The 22,898-nt window shown below is 36.4% G+C and overlaps 1 protein-coding gene across 1 annotated transcript in view; it reads left to right on the forward strand.

Moving 5' to 3' along the window:
• LOC114458836 (extracellular matrix protein FRAS1-like) overlaps positions 1-22,898 on the forward strand; it is a 29,602-nt gene continuing 6,704 nt past the window's right edge. Inside the window, exons 1-12 of the mRNA XM_028441212.1 lie at positions 1-144; positions 905-1,110; positions 1,184-1,270; positions 2,334-2,535; positions 2,618-2,805; positions 3,036-3,311; positions 9,596-9,828; positions 11,804-11,964; positions 13,096-13,310; positions 15,985-16,135; positions 20,214-20,321; positions 21,744-21,903. Coding sequence (XP_028297013.1) covers positions 913-1,110; positions 1,184-1,270; positions 2,334-2,535; positions 2,618-2,805; positions 3,036-3,311; positions 9,596-9,828; positions 11,804-11,964; positions 13,096-13,310; positions 15,985-16,135; positions 20,214-20,321; positions 21,744-21,903 — 1,979 coding nt within the window. The 5' untranslated portion in view covers positions 1-144; positions 905-912. The remainder of the gene's footprint in view (positions 145-904; positions 1,111-1,183; positions 1,271-2,333; positions 2,536-2,617; positions 2,806-3,035; positions 3,312-9,595; positions 9,829-11,803; positions 11,965-13,095; positions 13,311-15,984; positions 16,136-20,213; positions 20,322-21,743; positions 21,904-22,898) is intronic.

Raw genomic sequence — 22,898 nt, forward strand, 5'->3', positions numbered from 1 at the left:
GCACTTTGACCATTATTGACGACATCCAGAACCCAGTGATTGAGGGGGCGGAGTCTTTTATAGTGTTCCTCAGTTCTCCTCAGGGGGCGGTTCTCCAGGAACCTCATGAAGCTACCATCATCATCACTGACACCTTCCTGGACAGTAAGTACAGTACATACTCATTTAATACACGTCATATTCAGGACCACGCTGTTCAAAGTGAATCTGATCAGATTATGGATCATGGATTGGATCAAAAATTGAAAATGGGTTCAAAACTAAAATCTGATTAGATCACCTAATCTAATCTTGTTTTAATCTGGATTAAACCTTCAGTTGTATTCTAAATATTGTAGTAGGATTTGTATAAATCTGATCCAAGAACCCAGGATTATTTTAATCCTACAGTGTGTTGAACATAGGCTGGATTTAAATGAAATGTATCATACAGTAGATATTTATAAACTAGATCACACTTCAGACCAATTAGGTAGAATTACAATCATCTCTGAAGATCAAAGAATATTCAAATCTAAATCTAACCTTCACAGAACATCTAAAACCCTAAAAAGATATGATCTTTAATAATATGATTTTATTAAATCTATTTCTATTTTATTTTCATTTATTAAAATAATGACCATGTGTCTACTACACTCTATTTATACACATCTATAGTAATGATATTCTAATTTAGAAACTCATTATTAATCTGGATCAAAGTGATTCACATCCATTTTAACTTTGAACAAGTGGATAAATTTAGATGAATGATCTGATCCTTGATAGTAAGAAAAGGGATTTAGTTACAGTTAGTTTAATCCAGATTAACCTTTTGAACAACTGGTCCATATGTTTTCTAAAAGATGTAATTATAGTTTTTAAAAGTTAAAAACATTGTTTTTAATGTCCTTCCCTATATTTCCCAGTATGCAGTTTAAGAAGAATGAGTATACAGTGAAGGAGAACATGGGTTCTATTGATATTCCCATCCATCGTAGTGGTGACCTGTCCTTAGAGTCATCAGTCAGATGTTTCACTAGAACCATGTCTGCTCTGGTGATGGACGACTATAGAGAGAGGAGGAACGTAGACCAATCACGCATCACGTTTCTAAAGGGAGAGAAGGTCAGATATGATTATTATTATTATTTAAATATGTGAATGATCTGATTTAATCTCTGTTCTGTTTATGTTGTAGATGAAGAACTGCAGCGTGGAGATTATTGATGACTCAGTGTTTGAGTCTGAGGAGGTGGTTCCAGGTCCACCTGGGTTTCTCCTCTGGGTGACCACTGGAGTGGAGCCATGATTGGACACATGGACGTAGCTACTGTTACTATTAATAATGATGAAGATGGTGAGTAGAGATCAATCAGTTTGACTGTGAAATGATAAATAACTGTAATTAATTACAAATATCATCAACAAAACAAGTGTTTATGTTTATCAAAAAAGTTTACTTGTGTTTCTGTTTTTAAATGATTTAATAAAAACTAACCACATACTGTATATCTATCAAAGTGTCCACTATGTTTTATGTAAATAAAACTAAAAGTCATTGAGTAGTGAGTAGTTTAAAGAGTAAATAAACCCCTGCATTCTGCTGAGCTGCCACTAGGGGGAAATGACTTGATTATGGGCATTACTACTGACCACAGGTAAGACACGCCCACTCACATCTGTGATCACACACACACACACACACACTAAACAGTCTCTGTTCATGGCTGAGCCGCTAACACACACACAGAAAGTTGCACACTTGCGACAATAACTACACACACATTTGCGCACATGCAGACATACACACATGATATGTGTGTGAATACACACATAGCTTAATAATTAAAGCAGAATCAGCTCTTTATAGAAGCTCAGTCACAAACATCTCCACAGTAGAGCATGGAGCTCCTCCCTCCTCTCAGCTTTTATAGGAGGGGCGGGGCCAACAGTGAAAGCGATGACGCAGGGGAAATCTAAAGAACCAGTTATCAGCCAATAGAAACCCCTCTAAGGGTTGCAGCGTTCAACCCTTAGAGGGCAGTAACTCTGACATTTTACAACGAAATACGCTTTGGGGGTTCAGTTACTCTTTAAAGGTGCAGTCCGCAAATTTCAGATCTCTCTTAAATGGTTTTTTATTATTATTATTTTATTTATTTTTTACCTTGTCTGCACATGACCAACCCCCAACCCCAACGTCCCCCATCTTACCCGTCTCATGTGTAAACATGTTAGCTGCTCATACTCAGTCTGCTAAACCACCAGTGAAGCTCAGACTAAGTCCTGTATATTAATATAATAATGTTCTAATCTAATCATGCTTCATGTTCTCTCCTGTATTTCAGCTCCTACTATTGGCTTTGAGCAGGTGTCCTATCAGGTCAGAGAAACCTCCAGGTCCAGATGGAATAGAGGTTCTAACCATTAAAGTGTTGAGAACTGGAGATCTGGAACAAACGTCTAAGGTTCGCTGCAGCACCAGGGACGGATCAGCTCAGTCTGGAGTGGACTACAACCCACGGAGCAGAGTGCTGAAGTTCAGCCCTGGTCTGTTTGAAACGCTCTGTTATTGACAGTAGCTACATGCTATTAGCATTGTGCTATAATAATAATAATAATTCTGCTCTAGGATTGGACCACATGTTGTTTAAGGTAGAGATTCTGTCCAATGAGGACACAGAGTGGCATGAGTCCTTCTCAGTGGTTCTGGGTCCTGATGATCCAGTGGAGGCGGTGCTAGGAGAGATCACCATGGCAACAGTGACCATTCTAGACCAGGAAGCTTCAGGAAGCCTCATCCTCCCTGTCCCACCTGTTGTGAGTATTAATGAGTATAAATAACGGTGTATTACAACCACATTAAATAAAAAGAAATCTGAGCTTTACGTGATTAAAGTCTTAATATTTGAGATTAAAGTTGTATCTTTAAAAACTCGTAACGGTACTTTCATGTCATCATATCCAGAGTATGTGTGTAAGAGATGACTTCAAATATAAACATGAATATTTATATTACTGCATGTTTATGAACCCTCCTCTGTGTGTAGGTGGTGTCTCTGGCTGACTATGATCATGTGATGGAGGTAACTAAGGAGGGCAGTAAGCGGAGCCCCTCCCCTGGTTACCCTGTGGTGTGTGTGACCCCCTGTGACCCCCACTCCCCCCACTACGCTGTGATGAAGGAGCGCTGTGAGGAGGCTGGTATCAACCACACCATGATCCACTTCTCCTGGGAGGTTTCTGCTCCCACGGACTCCAGCGGAGCTCGTTCTCCTTTAGAGACGGTCACTGACGCTACGCCGTTCACCAGCGTCAACCACATGGTACGTTCTCTGCTCCCTCATAGAAGAGCCCACAATTAACCTTAATACTACAGCTGATCCAAAAACCACATCTGGATCCTCTGCATGAACATAAAACATACCTTTACTTTGTCATTCTAGCACTAAAGTTTAGAGTTTAAAAGCTCTTCAGCTCCACTTTCCAGCCTCATTGGTTTAAATGTTGTAATGAATAAATGAAATCACACATTCTATAACTCTGTAATCCTAAGAAACTATAGAAGCTAAAACTGTAGCTAACCCACATTCACAGCACACACACCACGCCATTATCTTCAAAGAGGTCAACAACTCAGCAAACTCAGCCTTTTTCAGTTTTTCTGCTTCACAAAATAAACACAGATCTCTATAACAAGAGTCTATGTGAAACTATAGGTTGAGCTGAATCCGCTGATATACAGGTCAGGTATTTTACGTACCAAAACACCGCCACAAAAACAGAAAATACACAGAAATAGCAAGTGTTAGGCCAATAAAAAAACATTTCAATGAAATGAAACACCAAGATGGCGCCACAGATGGTTGCCTCGGTACTGCGCTCTCTCATAGTTGTTGCGTTTTTCTTTATTTTTGTAGTTTCCTGCTCCCCTTCTCTGGTCTCCTTCTTCAGAGAAGAACTATTACACGTAGGACAGTCCTCTGCTGATCTTTTTTCACCGGTTTTCATTGATTCTCACCAGAGGAGCAGCAGCTCTCTATGGAATTTGCAGGAGATGCAGCAGACGGGGTAATCGAGCAGGCGCGCTCGTCAATCTGAGGCGGTGGTGATTACGCACTGCGCTTCCATCCATTCACCTGGTGAATGTCCGCTCACTGGTAAATAACATGGATGAACTGCTGCTCCTAAACACCAGAAACACAGACTTTTGCAGATCCGCCGCCCTGTGTTTTACTGAAACCTGGCTCAGTGAACTCATCCTGGACAGCTCTTTACATCTACCAGACTTTCAGCTCCTCAGAGCGGACCACGTAAAAGAGCTGTGGGAAGACGAGGGGAGGTGGAATATGCTTTTACATTAACCAAGGTTAATGTACAGATGTTACAGTGTTGAAGCAGACGTGTAGCCCTAATCTGGAGAGTTTTTTCATAAACTGTAAACCGTTTTATTCTCCTCGTTTGTTATGGTCGGTGTTTACATCCCACCAAAAAACATCCAGACTCTTTGCTAATCATTCTAGAGGATTTTAACAGAGCAAATCTAACCCATGAACTCCCTAAATACAGACAACATATAAAGTGTCCCACCAGGGGGGCTAACACACTGGACCACTGCTACACTGTAATAAAGGATTCATATCACTCTGTTCCCCGTGCAGCTTTGGGGCTCTCTGATCACTGTCTGATTCACCTCATCCTGACCTACAGGCAGAAGTTTAAATCTGCTAAACCTGTGGTAAGGACTGTAAAGATGTGGACAGAGGGGGAGGAGTTACAGGACTGCTTTGACTGCACTGATTGGAGGGTTTTTGAAGCTGCATCAGACATAGATGAACTGACTGATACTGTGACATCTTACATCAGCTTCTGTGAGGACGTGTGTGCAGACCAAGACTTTCTGCACATACAACAACAACAAACCCTGGTTCACACCTCAACTCAGGATGCTACGTCAGGCTAAGGAGGAAGCCTACAGGAGTGGGGACAGGGACCTGTTTAAGCAGACTAAGTACACACTAACCAAGGAGATCAGAGTAGACAAGAGGTGCTACACTGAGAAGCTAAAACAAAGCTTCTCAGACAAAGTCCCTCCAGAAGTGTGGAAAGGCCTGCGTGAGGTCACTAACTACAGGAAACCCTCCCCCCACCCTGCAGGTAACAAAAGACTGGCTGAAGACCTGAATAGCTTTTACTGCAGGTTTTCACACCCACCCCCGAGCTCATTAGCATCAGCCCATCATTTAGACTCTGCCCTCCCTGCCCCCCCACTTCCCCCACTACCTCACCCTCTGACCCCCCACCTGCCCTGAAGATCAGTGACAGAGATGTGTGCCAGCTATTTAAGAAACAAAAGATCAAAAAGGCTCCAGGACCAGACGGAGTATCTCCCTCCTGCCTGAAAGCCTGTGCTGAGCAGCTGGCACCCATCTTCACACAGATCTTCAACACATCACTGGAGCTGTGTGAAGTACCTTCTGCTTCAAAAGTTCCAGCATCATCTCAGTCCTACAGAAACCTGCCATCACAGGATCAATGACTATCGACCCATTGCTCTGACGTCTGTAGTCATGAAGTCCTTTGAGAGGCTGGTGCTGAGTCACCTGAGGGACATCACAGGACCCCTGCTGGAACCCCTCAAACAGGTCAGTAGAGGATGTAGTCAACATGGGACTGAACTACATCCTCCATCACCTCCACTCCCCAGGGACCTACGCTAGGATCCTGTTTGTGGATTTCAGCTCTGCGTTCAACACCATCATCCTGGACATCCTTCACCAGAAACTCACCCAGCTCACAGTGCCGGCCTCCACCTGTCAGTGGATCACCAACTTCCTGTCTGACAGGAAGCAGCAAGTAAGGCTGGGAAGCATCACATCCAGCACCCGGTCACTCAGCACTGGCGCCCCCCAGGGGTGTGTTCTCTCCCCACTGCTATTCTCCCTCTACACCAATGACTGCACCTCAGGGGACCCCTCTGTGAAACTCCTGAAGTTTGCAGACGACACCACCATCATCGGTCTCATCAGGGATGGGGACGAGTCTGCCTTCAGATGGAGGTGGAACAGCTGAATCTCTGGTGCAGTCAGAAACATCTGGAACTGAACCCGCTCAAGACTGTGGAGATGACAGTGGACTTCAGGAGGAATCCCCCCCCACTTCCCCCCATACCATTCTGAACAGCACAGTGGCGACCATGGACTCTTTCAGTTTCTTGTGATCCACAATCTCACAGGACCTGAAGTGGACCTCCCACAGAAAAAAGGCACAGCAGAGAATCAGAATCAGCTTTATTTGCCAGGTTTAGAACAATACTAGGAATTTGACTTTGTAGTTGCAGCAAACGAATGCACAACACACCAGAGCAGACATTTGCGCCGCCCTCATATTTAGGTGAAAAAGGGATAAAAACAGGAGAGGTGAGGGGGAAAACGGCCAGTTTGAGACTGGTTTCCCTAAACAGAGAAGGCAGTGTAAAACCAGGAAAAAAAAATGCCTCAGCAAACATAAATTTAAGCAGACACAGTCATAGAACATGAGTCCAGGCACGTGGGTAGGGTTGGGTAGGAGGTGGGCTGGGGGAGGGGGTCTGGGCTGGTAGGAGAACAGGATTCCAGCCATTTGGGGACATGGACGTGCTGCCGATGGGCGCTGCAACTACGGCTCCATGTAGCACGGATGGGAGGGAGGTGGGTAGATGGCCGACGAAGGCATTTGAAATTGAAGAACTGTAGCTGCGCTGACAACAACCAGATAACATGTGGCAACAGTTTGGCATCAACAGTTGCAGATGGGAATGTACGGAAGGAGCAGGGGGAGGGAGTGGGGGGTAAGAGCCGCCGTCTGCAGAAACTTCCTGGTGATAAGAGATGAGACAACCTTGGCTTTAGCCTTGGCTAGCTGGGGAGCCAGAAATCACTGGCACCTTTCCCAAAACAGTCGCCAGCATACTACGGACTTTTCGATAGATTAGGAAGCCACCAGCCGATCAGCAGCATGCCTACTATCATTATTCCAATCATGTAGATGTCCTCCACGTCTTTCACGGAAAGAATCGACAGACACACAACTCACCACTTGTTTCAAGGGTCAAGTGCGTATCCAGCAGCAAACGTCCCGTTTGGACATGCGGGTTCACCACCCCTGGTTCTTTTTGTCAAAAAAATCTGGTCGATAGCACTGAGAGACCAACTATTTAATTCCATTATTCCGGTTTTGGATTAGTTGCAGAGAGAGACTCTTGTTAGGCTCACAGGACCAGACAAAGCAGCAGCTGGGAGAGAGATAAGAAAGGAAGGGAGGGAGAAACAGAGTGCGACTGCCTTCGTCGAGAAGCAGAAGGAGAAGTACAGAGGAAGTACTTCCTGTAACAGCTGAGGAAGTTCAACCTGCCCCAGGAGCTGCTGATCATGTTCTACACCTCCATCATTCAATCTGTTCTGTGCACCTCCATCACTGTCTGGTTTGGATCTACAACCAAACTAGACAGACACAGACTACAAAGGATTATCAGGACTGTAGAAAAGATCATTGGTGTTGATCTGCCCTCCATCCAAGACTTATACCTGTCCAGGGTCAGGAAACGGGGAGGTAACATCACTGCAGACCCCTTCCACCCTGGACACGATCTGTTCAAACTCCTCCCCTCAGGCAGACGTGACAGATCACTGTACGCCAAAACAAACCGCCATAAAAACAGCTTATTCCCCCAGGCTGTTACTGTGATCAACACTAAACAGTCAAAGAGTGTCAGACATGTAACAACCCTGGAACTAAACATGTAACAAACCTGGAACTAAACACGTAACAACCCTGGAACTAAACATGTAACAACCCTGGAACTAAACATGTAACGACCCTGGAACTAAACATGTAATAACCCTGAAACTAAACACGTAACAACCCTGGAACTAAACACGTAATAACCCTGGAACTAAACACGTAACAACCCTGGAACTAAACATGTAATAACCCTGGAACTAAACACGTAATAACCCTGGAACTAAACATGTAATAACCCTGGAACTAAACATGTAATAACCCTGGAACTAAACATGTAATAACCCTGGAACTAAACACGTAACAACCCTGGAACTAAACACGTAATAACCCTGGAACTAAACACGTAACAACCCTGGAACTAAACATGTAACAACTGTTACGGCTGAATTTACGGTTGACCTCATTTGAAGACATGATTCATTGCTCTGGTTGAATGATGGAGTCCAGGAGAAGCATTGATGATTTTATATAAAAAATAGTTTATTCTAAACTAAGAAAAAAGGTACAAGATGGAAACAAAAATGGTGAACCCCTGGCCAGGCGATCCAAAGACAGAGTGACGAGACACAATATTAAAGCCACGTATATCTCCCCTTAGTTCCCCCCTCCCTCCTCCCCCCCCGAGAGATAGGGATAGAGACAGAGAGAAGGAGGGAGGGCAGGAGATGGAAAGAGAAACAGTTTTACTCCTCGAGTCAAAACAGTTCGCTCCCCGTTATCTGATTGCTATGGAAACGGAGGTGTGTGCGAACTATGTGTTTGTGTGAATGAATGAATGTGTATGGGGTGTGCTATGTGAGTGTGTGTGTCTGTCCTTGTGGTTGTTTTGGAACTTTGGACAGGCTGTTCTGACCCAGAGTGAAGACAAGTTAAAGTTGAAGACATGAGAAATCACACAATGAAAAGTTACACCCCAAGGCTTAAGGATTAAAATATATAAGTAATTATATTATTAAGCATAACTAATTATTCTGCCCCAACACAACCCTGGAACTAAACACGTAACAACCCTGGAAAAAAACATGGAAAAACCTTGGAACTAAACATGGAAAAACCCTGGAACTAAACACGTAACAAACCTGGAACTAAACACGTAACAACCCTGGAACTAAACATGTAATAACCCTGAAACTAAACACATAACAACCCTGAAACTAAACACATAACAACCCTGGAACTAAACACGTAACAACCCTGGAACTAAACATGTAATAACCCTGAAACTAAACACGTAACAACCCTGGAAAAAAACATGGAAAAACCTTGGAACTAAACATGTAACAACACTGGAACTAAACATGTAACAACCCTGGAACTAAACATGTAACAACCCTGGAACTAAACATGTAACAACCCTGGAACTAAACATGTAACAACCCTGGAACTAAACACGTAACAAACCTGGAACTAAACACGTAACAAACCTGGAACTAAACATGTAATAACCCTGAAACTAAACACGTAACAACCCAGGAACTAAACACGTAACAACCCTGGAAAAAAACATGGAAAAACCTTGGAACTAAACATGGAAAAACCCTGGAACTAAACATGTACCAACCGATTATTATTATTATTATTATCTTGACATATTATTTTATTTAGTTTAGCACATATTAGTCTTTAACTACTGTTTATATATATATATATATATATGTTTATATTTTTCTAGTTGATTATTATTTAATGTTTACATTATTAGAGAGAGCACAGTTCACCAAGTCAAATTCTTGTGTGTATAACATACATTACATGATCAATAATGTTGATTCTGATTTGAACTTTTTTAATGCTATACATTAGCGGCTAACACATATATTTTTCTCAGGTTCTGGACAGTATTTATTTTAGTCGTCGGTTCCATGTTCGATGTGTGGCTCAAGCCAAGGACAAAGTCGGCCATCTTGGAACTCCTCTAAGGAGCAACATCGTCACCATTGGTACCGATGGTTCTATCTGTCACACACCAATCACCACAGGGAGTACCAGGGGCTTCCAGGCTCAGTCCTTCATCGCTAGACTCAAATATCTGGACGTGAAGCAGAAGGAACATCCCAACAGGTCTGTACTGGTCACTAGTTTCATTAGTTTCACTAATTAACTAAGTTAGTTTCACTACATCATGTTCATACACTGGACCTAAATATAAAAGCAACATGTGTTTTTGCTCCTATTTTCCATGAGCTGAACTCAAAGATCTAAAACATTGTCTATAAACACTAAAGACATGTTTATCTCAGATATTGTTGATAAATGTGTGTAATGTGTGCTAATGAACAGCGATAATCCCTCCCACCTCACAGGTGTAGCGTATCAACACACTGATTAGACAGCATGATTAGTGCACAGGTGTGCCTCAGGGTGGCCACAATAAAAGGCCACTCTAAAAATGTTCAGTTCGCTTTATTGGGGGTCCAGGAGGGTATCTGGTGTGATCATCATTTAACTCACGCAGTGCAACACATCTCCTTCACATGGAGTTGATCAGGTTATTGATTGTGGTCTATGGAAGGTTGGTTCACTCCTTCAAGTTGCTGGATATTAGCAGGAAGTGGAACATGCTGTGGTATCTGCCCATCAGAGCATCCCAAACATGTTCAATGGGTCACATTCAACAACTGGGATGTTTTCAGCATCAGGAATTGTGTTTGAATCCTAGCAACATGAGGCCGTGCATTATCATGGTGCAACATGAGGCCGTGCATTATCATGGTGCAACATGAGGCCGTGCATTATCATGGTGCAACATGAGGCCGTGCATTATCATGGTGCAACATGAGGTCGTGCATTATCATGGTGCAACATGAGGTCGTGCATTATCATGCTGCAACATGAGGCCGTGCATTATCATGCTGCAACATGAGGCCGTGCATTATCATGGTGTGCAACATGAGGCCGTGCATTATCATGGTGCAACATGAGGCCGTGCATTATCATGGTGCAACATGAGGCCGTGCATTATCATGGTGCAACATGAGGTCGTGCATTATCATGGTGCAACATGAGGTCGTGCATTATCATGCTGCAACATGAGGTCGTGCATTATCATGGTGCAACATGAGGCCGTGCATTATCATGCTGCAACATGAGGCCGTGCATTATCATGCTGCAACATGAGGTCGTGCATTATCATGCTGCAACATGAGGTGATGGTTGTGGATGATTGACACAACAATCGGCCTCAGGATCTGGTCACAGTATCTCTATGAATTCAAAATACCATCAATAAAATGCACCTGTGGTGGTTGTCCATAACATACCATAACTCCACCCCCACCATGGGCCACTCCATCCACAATGATGACATCAGCAAACCGCTCACCCACACCACGCCACACACGCTGTCTGCATCTGCCCTGAACCATTAAAACCAGGATTCATCCATGAAGAGAACATCTCTCCAATGTGCCAGATACCATCTAATGTGAGCATTTAACCACTCAAGTGGGTTAAGATGATGAACAGTTTGAGCAGAAGTTCTTTGGTTATTCACAGTGACTGTAGCAGCAGCTGTCCTGGTGACTGGTCTCAGACCTTCATGGAGGTGAACATGTTGGATGTGGAGGTCCTGGACTGGTGTGGTTACACGTGGTCTGTGGTTGTGAGGCCGGTTGGATGAACTGCCTAATTCTCTGAAACTTCTTTAAAGATGACTAATGGTAGAGACATGAACATTGACAGCTGTGGTGGACATTCCTGCAGTTAGCATGATAATTACACGCTCCCTCAGAACTAACGACATCTGTGACATTGTGCTGTGATTAAAGTCAAGATTTTTAGAGTGGCCTTTTATTGTGGCCACCCTGAGGCACACCTGTGCACTAACCATACTGTCTAATCAGTGTATTGATATGCTACACCTGTGAGGTGGGAGGGATTATCTCTGAGATAAACATGTCTTTAGTGATTATAGACAATGTTTTAGATCTTTGAGTTCAGCTCATGGAAAATAGAAGGAAAAACACAAGTGTTACATTAATATTTTGGTTCATTGTATGTTTTAAACTTTGTCAATAATCTGATCTTTTCTCTGCAGTATTCACGTGTCAGTGCAGATTCCTCACCAGGACGGAATGCTTCCATTAATCTCCACCATGCCTCTGCACAACCTGCACTTCCTGTTGTCTGAGTCCATCTATAGACAGCAGCACGTGTGTTCTAACCTGGTCAATATGAAGGATCTACAGGGGCTTTCTGGTTAGTTACATGATGCATCCTGGACAGATCAATGGACCTGATTGGGTTTAATGAAGCAGGTTTTTAATCAGAGGGTCATTGGTTCTAATCCCACCTGGTTCATCACTGTGGGATGTTCATCAGTCCTCTAATTCTATAACTCTATAACTCTCTAACTCTATAACTCTATAACTCTCTAACTCTATAACTCTCTAACTCTATAACTCTATAACTCTATAACTCTATAACTGTATAACTCTATAACTCTCTAACTCTCTAACTCTCTAACTCTATAACTCTATAACTCTATAACTGTATAACTCTATAACTCTCTAACTCTCTAACTCTAACTCTCTAACTCTATAACTCTATAACTGTATAACTCTATAACTCTATAACTGTATAACTCTATAACTCTATAACTCTATAACTCTCTAACTCTATAACTCTATAACTGTATAACTCTATAACTCTATAACTCTATAACTGTATAACTGTATAACTCTATAACTCTCTAACTCTCTAACTCTATAACTCTAACTGATTGTGTTTACATTGCTCTAGATAAAAGCATCTGATAAATAAAATTTTATTAAAATTTTAATAAAATTTTAATAAAATTGTAATAAAATTGTAATAAGCTACTTCTTAATGCTACTTTTAACAAATAGTTTAACAGTATAACTGGGAGAACAAACACAGATGGTTATATTATTTTGTAACAAGCCTTTTATTTTCACCTTAATGTAGTTTTATAGTTTATTGATTATATATGTGTGCAAACATTTCTATTTTGATCAAAGTTTAGGTAATAAAACACATTTATGATTTCCATCTAATTAATACATTTAATATCTACTTAATACATTTAATATCTACTTAATAGATTTAATATCTGTTTTTATCATGTATCACATTCACTAAACTACTGGTTGACCCTGTGCTTTCATTTTATAGTTCTTTGTTAAACAAGGCTAATATATAGATATTATACACAGAGAAACTCAATGTGCAACACATACACGTTAATGGCAACATGTTTGTTAAATATGTGTTGCTAGGTGTGTACATTGTCACCCTGGTTAATAAAGGAAGGTTAAATGTTCATTTATTCCAGTTCTAAACCCTTTATTTCTGTCATGTTTCTATCAGGTTCTGGTTTCCTAGACGACGTGTCCTATGACAGCATCGCTCTAGGACCAGGGTATGACAGACCCTATCAGTTCAACCCCAACGTCCGTGAGACGAGAAGCATTCAGCTCTACAAACACCTGAATCTGAAGAGCTGTATTTGGACCTTTGATGCTTATTATGACATGACTGAGCTCATAGACGTGTGTGGAGGCTCCGTCACAGCTGATTTTCAGGTATTTAACCATTTATTGACTTTTTTCACTATAAACCTTTCCAACCTTTTCTCAGACTAAACACTATTATTACTGTACATTATTTTAGCGTGTTTCCCACTTCAAATGAAGGTGAACTTTAAAGCCCCCCTGCCCCCCATTGCCCCCCAAATAATCCTGATAAATAACACATTTTCACATTTATTAAACTAACAGAACAAATAACTTAATATTTCATAATGAATCAAAACTACATTAAATTAATCACCTGCATAAAAAACTAATGTAAAAATACAAGAAATAACCAAACGTTTTTTACAATCGGTGCCAAAAAGCTTCAGAAAACAAGTAGTGAAATTCAGTGCATGTATTAATGGGGTCATTACGTAAAATTGACTTTTTCAAGATTAATATCATGTTATTATGTCATTCCCTCATTAAAAACATACCTGGACTGTTGTCGTGGTTCATTCATGTATGTTTGAGTCACCGCCCATCGCTCCACAGTAGAGCCCCTCCCCCGCGTCTCGAGCAGGCAGCAGCACAGCGTTTTATTGTAAAACAGAGCTTTATAATGATGTATGTGACTTCATAGCAACATGTAGCTTCATAATGTAACATAACTGTTGATCCACTTACATCTGAGATGGTTTTCTGGTACTGTTCTCCAGTGGTTTACATCTTATATTAATAGAAGAACCTTTAATGTTACTATTAATGATGTAATGTCTAATATGTCCAACCTGTCATGTGGAGTAGCCCAGGGCTCTGTTCTGGTTCCTGTTTAGTTTTTATTGTATCTGATGCCTCTTGGTCGGTTGATCCATGGTTTTATAAATATATCTAATCATTTTTATGCTGATGATATCCAGTTGTACTGTTCCTTTAATGACTCAGCGTTTCACTTTTTATCAGAGATCTTAGATTGTATATCCTGTATCAAAAACTGGTTGTCATCAAATGATCTCCAGATAAATGAAACATAAACTCTGATCATGTGATTAAAAGTCTCTTGGTGATCTGGGCTCATCTGTTAAAACCTTGTGTTTGATCAGTTCATGTCTTTGGAGGGTCACTGTCATCTACTGACTAAAAACTGTTTTATCATCTGACAAATATCTCTAAAGTCAGACATTTATTATTAAAATCAGATCTAGAACTGGTCATACACACATTTATATCATCACACATTAACTATTGTAATTTTAATGTTTTAATAAGTCGACCCTAAACAGACTCCAGATCGTACAGACGCTGCTGTCAGACTTTTAACTGGTGCTTCTAGAACATCCCACATTACCACCATTCTTTCTACTCTGCACTGGTTCTAGTGAAGTTTAGAATAAACTATAAATATTAGTTATTACATTACATGAGCGTTACATGGTCAGACCCCTCAATATATCTCAGACTTGTTGTACCCCTACACTTCAGGGTGAAGTCTTCAGTCTTCAGACCAGGGTCTCCTAAAGACCCTAAAACTAAATGTAAAACCAGAGGAGACCTGGTGTTCCAGACTCTGGAATAACCTGCACCAGTCTCTCAGGGAGCTCAACTGTGTGGTCTATGTGAACGCCATGTGTCCGTCAGTGACCAGGGACCATGTCGTAGACACGCCCCCACGCTTTCTGAATAGTTTATGGTCCTCAAAAAGAGGGAAACATTGTTATTGGATTGGATTATTATTCTTTCTTTCCTTATTCCTGTGTCAGAACCAACTCTCCTACTTTTCACCTACTGAACCATTATGTAGAGTCTCAAAAATTAATCTCGTCTTTTTCTGATTTAAAAAATGCAAAAATGTGACTCACCAGCGCCCCCAAGTAAATGCCAAAAAATTCATTCATCATAGAATCGTGAAAATTGACACAGAAGTAGACCATGACAAGACAAGTAGAAAATGTTATTAAGACCAGGCCAAAAAATACACAAGAAGTCCAGAATCTTGAATTTAAAAATGAAAATTGCATAATTGTTATTTTAACGTATTTCTCCTAAAACGTTTCACTGAGGTTCAAAATCACTGGAGATCATCTAGAGACGTGGGACGTCAAGACTGATTCATGGGTTTTTGATAACCTTTGCAGGGCGGAGCCAAGAATCTTGGGCAGAAATGACAAAATATAACATTTTTTGAAAATGCCTCATTTGCACATACGAACTTTGATTTGTGTCAAACATAAATCAGTTGTTAAACTAAAGCAGCTCAATGTGGAAAAACGGACATTGGTGCGTTAGCGCCCCCTACATTTGTGTTAAAGCGGTGCAGTTTGGTGAAGGCGGTGTGACACCGTTAATGAACTAGTGACACGTGTTGTAACAAATGTAGAATGAGTCAATGTCAGAATTTAAAACATTAATCTTTATTTTAAACAGAATTCCAGGGGTCACAGTGGGGTTCATTGTGTCCTTGGGCAAGGCACTTCACCCACATTGTCTAGTATGAATGTAGTGTGTGAGTGAGTGCTGGTGGGAGGGGCCTATGGTTCACTATGACAGACTCACTTATGTCAGTCTGCCCCAGGACAGATGTGGCTACAATAGTAGCTTACCACCACTAAGTGTGGAGTGAAAGAATAATGTCTTCATTCTGTAAAGTGACTTTGAGTGTCTATGATAGTGTTATATAAAATTAATGCATTATAATAATAATAATAATAATAATAATAACAATTATTTGTGTTTTGTTTTGTAGGTTCGAGACTCAGCTCAGTCGTTCCTAACGGTTCAGGTTCCACTCTATGTTTCATACATCTATGTAACAGCTCCCAGAGGATGGGCCTCGTTAGAACACCACACTGAGATGGAGTTCTCCTTCTTCTACGACACCGTGCTCTGGAGGACAGGTCAGTCTAATATTAATAAACAATAACTAATAAATATAATGAAGATATAAAAGTAACATGTAACAGTTACTGTATATACTGTGGTTTAGGGGGTTCGTGTTTGCTTGTTATTTGCTAAGTGGCTAATGTTGTGTATTTGTTGTGTATTTGTTGTGTATTTGTTGTGTATTTATTGTGTATTTGTTGTGTATTTATTTTGTATTTATTGTGTATTTGTTGTGTATTTATTGTGTATTTGTTGTGTATTGTTGTGTATTTGTGTATTTATTGTGTATTTGTTGTGTATTTGTTGTGTGTATTTTTGTGTTGTATTTTGGTATTGTTGTTTTTATTGTGTATTTGTTGTGTATTTATTGTGTATTTATTGTGTATTTGTTGTGTTGTTTTTTATGTATTGTTTTTTTTTTCTTTTTTGTTGTTTGTTGTTGTGTATTTATTGTGTATTTGTTGTGTATTTTTGTGTATTTATTGTGTATTTGTTGTGTATTTATTGTGTATTTGTTGTGTATTTGTTGTGTATTTATTGTGTATTTATTGTGTATTGTTGGTATTTATTTGTATTTATTGTGTATTTGTGTGTATTTATTGTGTATTTTTGTTGTGTTTTGTTGTGTATTTGTTGTGTATTTGTTGTGTATTTATTGTGTATTTGTGTTATTTGTTGTTGTTATTATGTTGTATTATTGTGTATCTTGTTGTGTATTTATTTTGTATTTATTGTGTATTTGTTGTGTATTTATTGTGTTTTGTTGTGTATTTTTTTATTGTGATTTGTGTGTATTTATGTGTATGTGTGTGTATTTATTGTGTATTTGTTGTGTATTTGTTGTGTATTTATTGTGTATTTGTTGTGTATTTGTTGTGTATTTATTGTGTATTTATTGTGTATTTGTTGTGTATTTATTGTGTATTTGTTGTGTATTTGTTGTGTATTTGTTGTGTATTTATTGTGTATTTGTTGTGTATTTGTGTGTATTTATTGTGTATTTGTTGTGTATTTGTTGTGTATTTGTTGTGTATTTGTGGTGTATTTGTTGTGTATTTAGTTGTGTATTTGTTGTGTATTTGTTGTGTATTTGATTGTGTATTTATTGTGTATTTGTTGTGTATTATGGTATTTATTGTGTATTTGTTGTGTATTTGTTGTGTATTTGTTGTGTATTTATTGTGTATTTGTTGTGTATTTGTTGTGTATTTGTTGTGTATTTATTGTGTATTTATTGTGTATTTGTTGTGTATTTATTGTGTATTTGTTGTGTATTTATTGTGTATTTGTTGTGTATTTATTGTGTATTTGTTGTGTATTTATTGTGTATTTTGTGTATTTATTGTGTATATTGTTTGTATTTATTGTGTATTTATTGTGTATTTTATTGTAGTTATTGTGTATGTTGTGTATTTGTTGTGTATTTGTTGTGTATTTGTGGTATTTCTTGTGTATTTTGTTGTGTATTTATTGTGTATTTGTTGTGTATTATTGTGTATTTATTGTGTATTGTTGTGTATTTGTTGTGTATTTGTTGTGTATTGTTGTGTATTTGTTGTGTATTTCTTGGTGTATTTGTTGTGTATTTATTGTGTATTTATTGTGTATTTGTGTGTATTTATTGTGTATTGTATTGTGTATTTGTTGTGTATTTATGGTGTATTTGTTGTGTATTTGTTGTGTATTTGATTGTGTATTTATTGTGTATTTATTGTGTATTTTGTTGTGTATTGTTGTTGTGTATTGTGTTATTTTATTGTGTATTTATTGTGTATTTGTTGTGTATTTATTGTGTATTTATTGTGTATTTGTTGGTATTTGTTGTGTTATTTATTGTGTATTATTGTGTATTTGTTGTGTATTTGTTGTGTATTGTTGTGTATTTGTTGTGTATTTGTTGTGTATTTGTTGTGTATTTCTTGTGTATTTGTTGTGTATTTGTTGTGTATTTGTTGTGTATTTGTTGTGTATTTGTTGTGTATTTATTGTGTATTTGTTGTGTATTTATTGTGTATTTGTTGTGTATTTGTTGTGTATTTATTGTGTATTTATTGTGTATTTGTTGTGTATTTATTGTGTATTTGTTGTGTATTTGTTGTGTATTTGTTGTGTATTTATTGTGTATTTGTTGTGTATTTGTTGTGTATTTATTGTGTATTTGTTGTGTATTTGTTGTGTATTTATTGTGTATTTGTTGTGTATTTATTGTGTATTTGTTGTGTATTTATTGTGTATTTGTTGTGTATTTATTGTGTATTTGTTGTGTATTTATTGTGTATTTATTGTGTATTTATTGTGTATTTTTTGTGTATTTATTGTGTATTTATTGTGTATTTGTTGTGTATTTATTGTGTATTTGTTGTGTATTTGTTGTGTATTTGTTGTGTATTTATTGTGTATTTGTTGTGTATTTATTGTGTATTTATTGTGTATTTGTTGTGTATTTATTGTGTATTTATTGTGTATTTATTGTTGTGTGTATTTATTGTGTATTTGTTGTGTATTTGTTGTGTATTTGTTGTGTATTTGTTGTGTATTTGTTGTGTATTTATTGTGTATTTATTGTGTATTTGTTGTGTATTTATTGTGTATTTGTTGTGTATTTATTGTGTATTTGTTGTGTATTTATTGTGTATTTGTTGTGTATTTATTGTGTATTTGTTGTGTATTTATTGTGTATTTATTGTGTATTTGTTGTGTATTTATTGTGTATTTGTTGTGTATTTATTGTGTTTTTATTGTGTATTTGTTGTGTATTTGTTGTGTATTTGTTGTGTATTTGTTGTGTATTTGTTGTGTATTTATTGTGTATTTGTTGTGTATTTGTTGTGTATTTGTTGTGTATTTATTGTGTATTTGTTGTGTATTTGTTGTGTATTTGTTGTGTATTTGTTGTGTATTTATTGTGTATTTGTTGTGTATTTGTTGTGTATTTATTGTGTATTTGTTGTGTATTTATTGTGTATTTGTTGTGTATTTGTTGTGTATTTATTGTGTATTTGTTTGTGTATTGTTGTTATTTGTTGTGTATTTGTTGTGTATTTGTTGTGTATTATTATTGTGTATTTATTGTGTATTTGTTGGTATTTATTGTGTATTTATGTGTATTTGTTGTGTATTTATGTGTATTTGTTGTGTATTTGTTGTGTATTTATTGTGTATTTGTTGTGTATTTGTTGTGTATTGTTGTGTATTGTTGTGTATTTATTGTGTATTTATGTGTATTGTTGTGTATTTATTGTGTATTTATTGTGTATTTATTGTTGTTGTTGTGTATTTATTGTGTATTTGTTGTGTATTTGTTGTGTATTTATTGTGTATTTGTTGTGTATTTATTGTGTATTTGTTGTGTATTTGTTGTGTATTTGTTGTGTATTTGTTGTGTATTTGTTGTGTATTTATTGTGTATTTGTTGTGTATTTATTGTGTATTTGTTGTGTATTTGTTGTGTATTTGTTGTGTATTTATTGTGTATTTGTTGTGTATTTGTTGTGTATTTATTGTGTATTTGTTGTGTATTTGTTGTGTATTTATTGTGTATTTGTTGTGTATTTATTGTGTATTTGTTGTGTATTTATTGTGTATTTGTTGTGTATTTGTTGTGTATTTATTGTGTATTTATTGTGTATTTATTGTGTATTGTTGTGTATTGTTGTGTATTTATGTGTATTTATTGTGTATTTGTTGTGTATTTATTGTGTATTTATTGTGTATTTGTTGTGTATTTATTGTGTATTTATTGTGTATTTATTGTGTATTTATTGTGTATTTGTTGTGTATTTATTGTGTATTTATTGTGTATTTGTTGTGTATTTATTGTGTATTTATTGTGTATTTATTGTGTATTTGTTGTGTATTTATTGTGTATTTATTGTGTATTTGTGTGTGTATTTATTGTGTATTTATTGTGTATTTATTGTGTATTTGTTGTGTATTTATTGTGTATTTGTTGTGTATTTATTGTGTATTTGTTGTGTATTTATTGTGTATTTATTGTGTATTTATTGTGTATTTATTGTGTATTTGTTGTGTATTTGTTGTGTATTTGTTGTGTATTTATTGTGTATTTGTTGTGTATTTATTGTGTTGCAGGGATTCAAACTGACAGTGTTCTATCAGCTAAACTCCAGATCATCAGGATCTACATCAGAGATGACGGGAGGCTCGTTATTGAGTTTAAAACACACGCTAAATTCAGAGGTTAGTTTCACACTGGTATCATATATAAATGTATTAATGTGTTAATGTATAAATGTGTTAATGTATAAATGTATTAATGTATCATTGTGTTAATGTATAAATGTGTTAATGTATAAATGTATTAATGTATCATTGTGTTAATGTATAAATGTGTTAATGTATAAATGTATTAATGTATCATTGTGTTAATGTATAAATGTGTTAATGTATAAATGTATTAATGTATCATTGTGTTAAATGTATAAATGTGTTAATGTATAAATGTATTAATGTATCATTGTGTTAATGTATAAATGTGTTAATGTATAAATGTATTAATGTATTATTGTGTTAATGTATAAATGTGTTAATGTATAAATGTATTAATATATAAGTTGGGTAGAGGGTTTAGAGACCACTGAGTGTCAGTCCTTCATCACAATGACTGTAAATGTGTAAATTCATCATTTCTGTAAAATGCTTTGATGAGAAACACATTTTATTTATCAAACAAATAAATAATAATAATAATAATAATAATAATAAGTCAGTGGTATATTTAGTAAAAGATCATTTCATGTGTTTTTAACAAACATTCCACACATTTTGGTCTAAAAAAGTCTGAATTTTTTACCAATTGTTTCTTAATTATTCAATATTTACACAGTGAATGTTTAGTTTGATGTGATAAAAACTTTTTGAGATAATTTAGTGTGTGTGTGTGTGTGTGTGTGTGTGTGTTTTTATTATTCTATTTATTAACTACAGCACATAAAGTGACATTTATTTCACTACTCATGAATATTTAAGATATTTTACATGAGGGAATTGTAGCTTGTCTTTGTGTCTAATAATCATTTATTGTTTATTTGTTTTTCACTAATAATATAACTAATATAAATAAAACCATTGCATTAGAAAAACATTTATTTTTATAGACACAATATTTGTTATGAACAAATGTCAATCAATAATCAATAATCACCAAACCATTATTGAAAACGTTCGTAGGATGTGTTGATCAAACTGTTGATCACTGTAACCTCACAGCTTTGATTGTTGTAAATATTATATTTATATTATTATTGTTATTTATTTATTATATTTTATTTTTTACTACTGTAATGTGTGCACTTGTATTTAATATTTATGTAATCAACAGTATTTTACGTAATTATGTTTTTTTTTTCTTTCTTTGTTTAATGTTTATTCTTTTTATTTGTAATATTTCTTGAGCAGCTGTAACGCAAGTAATTTCCTCCTGGGATAAAGAAAGGAATTCTGATTCTGATTCTGATTCTGATTCTGATTCTGATTCTGATTCTGATTCTGATTCTGATTCTGATTCTGATATCCTGAACATTTGTTGCAATGACATGAATGAGTCTAAAATAAATGTAAATATTGTATTATTGACATGTTGTCCATGTGTTTATGTTCCAGGTCAGTTTGTGGTGGACCACCACACTCTACCAGGTCACCAGTCTCACCTCCTGGTCCCTGAGCACCTTGGAGGGTTGGAGTTTAACATGCAGCTGATCTGGAGCGCTCACACCTTTGATTCACCCTATCAGCTGTGGAGGGCCACCAGCTCCTATAGCAGGTTATTAATTATCATTAATAATTATTAATAATAAACCAGCTCCTATAGCAGGTTATGAATTATCATTAATAATTATTAATAATAAACCAGCTCCTATAGCATGTTATTAATTATTAATAATAATTATTAATAATAAACCAGCTCCTATAGCATGTTATTAATTATTAATAATAATTATTAATAATAAACCAGCTCCTATAGCATGTTATTAATTATTAATAATAATTATTAATAATAAACCAGCTCCTATAGCATGTTATTAATTATCATTAATAATTATTAATAATAAACCAGCTCCTATAGCATGTTATTAATTATTAATAATTATTATAATAAACCAGCTCCTATAGCAGGTTATGAATTATTAATAATTATTATTAATAATTACTTATTAATATGTCTTTTTTAGATGACTTAATATTAATTGTTCCACCACTAATACCATCAGTATTTAGAATCAGAATCAGAATCAGAAATGTTTTAATGGCCATGTACAGTTTTAAGGACAGTACAAGGAATTTGTCTTGGTAGTTGGTGAACAAAACAAACAACAAAAAAACAAAAAAAAAAAAACAAAGAACAACCCAGCAACAATAATAATAATAATAATTATTATTATTACAAATGATCTACATTCACAGCAGAACTACTGACAGTGTTACACCACTATTAGATGAATATTAATAAAGATACTGTACCACCCAGTAATCTATTACAGACCTAATAGCAGCTAAAACATTAGATATAAACTATATATTAATAAACACCAGCTAAACAAATGAAATTAAACATAAAGATATAATTATGTACTGTATGTGTTCAGACCAGCAGTGCTAATGCTAATGCTAATGCTAACACCTCTATTTTAAAGAAGCGTTATGTAAACAAACTGGTTATTAAGACATTGCTTTTACTAGATTTTTCATGTTTTCACTGTCGCTGTTGTTTTATATTTCATAATGTATAATTTATATTAATTTTTATTATTTTTTGTC

Source organism: Gouania willdenowi, unplaced genomic scaffold, assembly GCF_900634775.1.
Source record: "Gouania willdenowi unplaced genomic scaffold, fGouWil2.1 scaffold_196_arrow_ctg1, whole genome shotgun sequence".
Lineage (NCBI taxonomy): Eukaryota > Metazoa > Chordata > Actinopteri > Blenniiformes > Gobiesocidae > Gouania > Gouania willdenowi.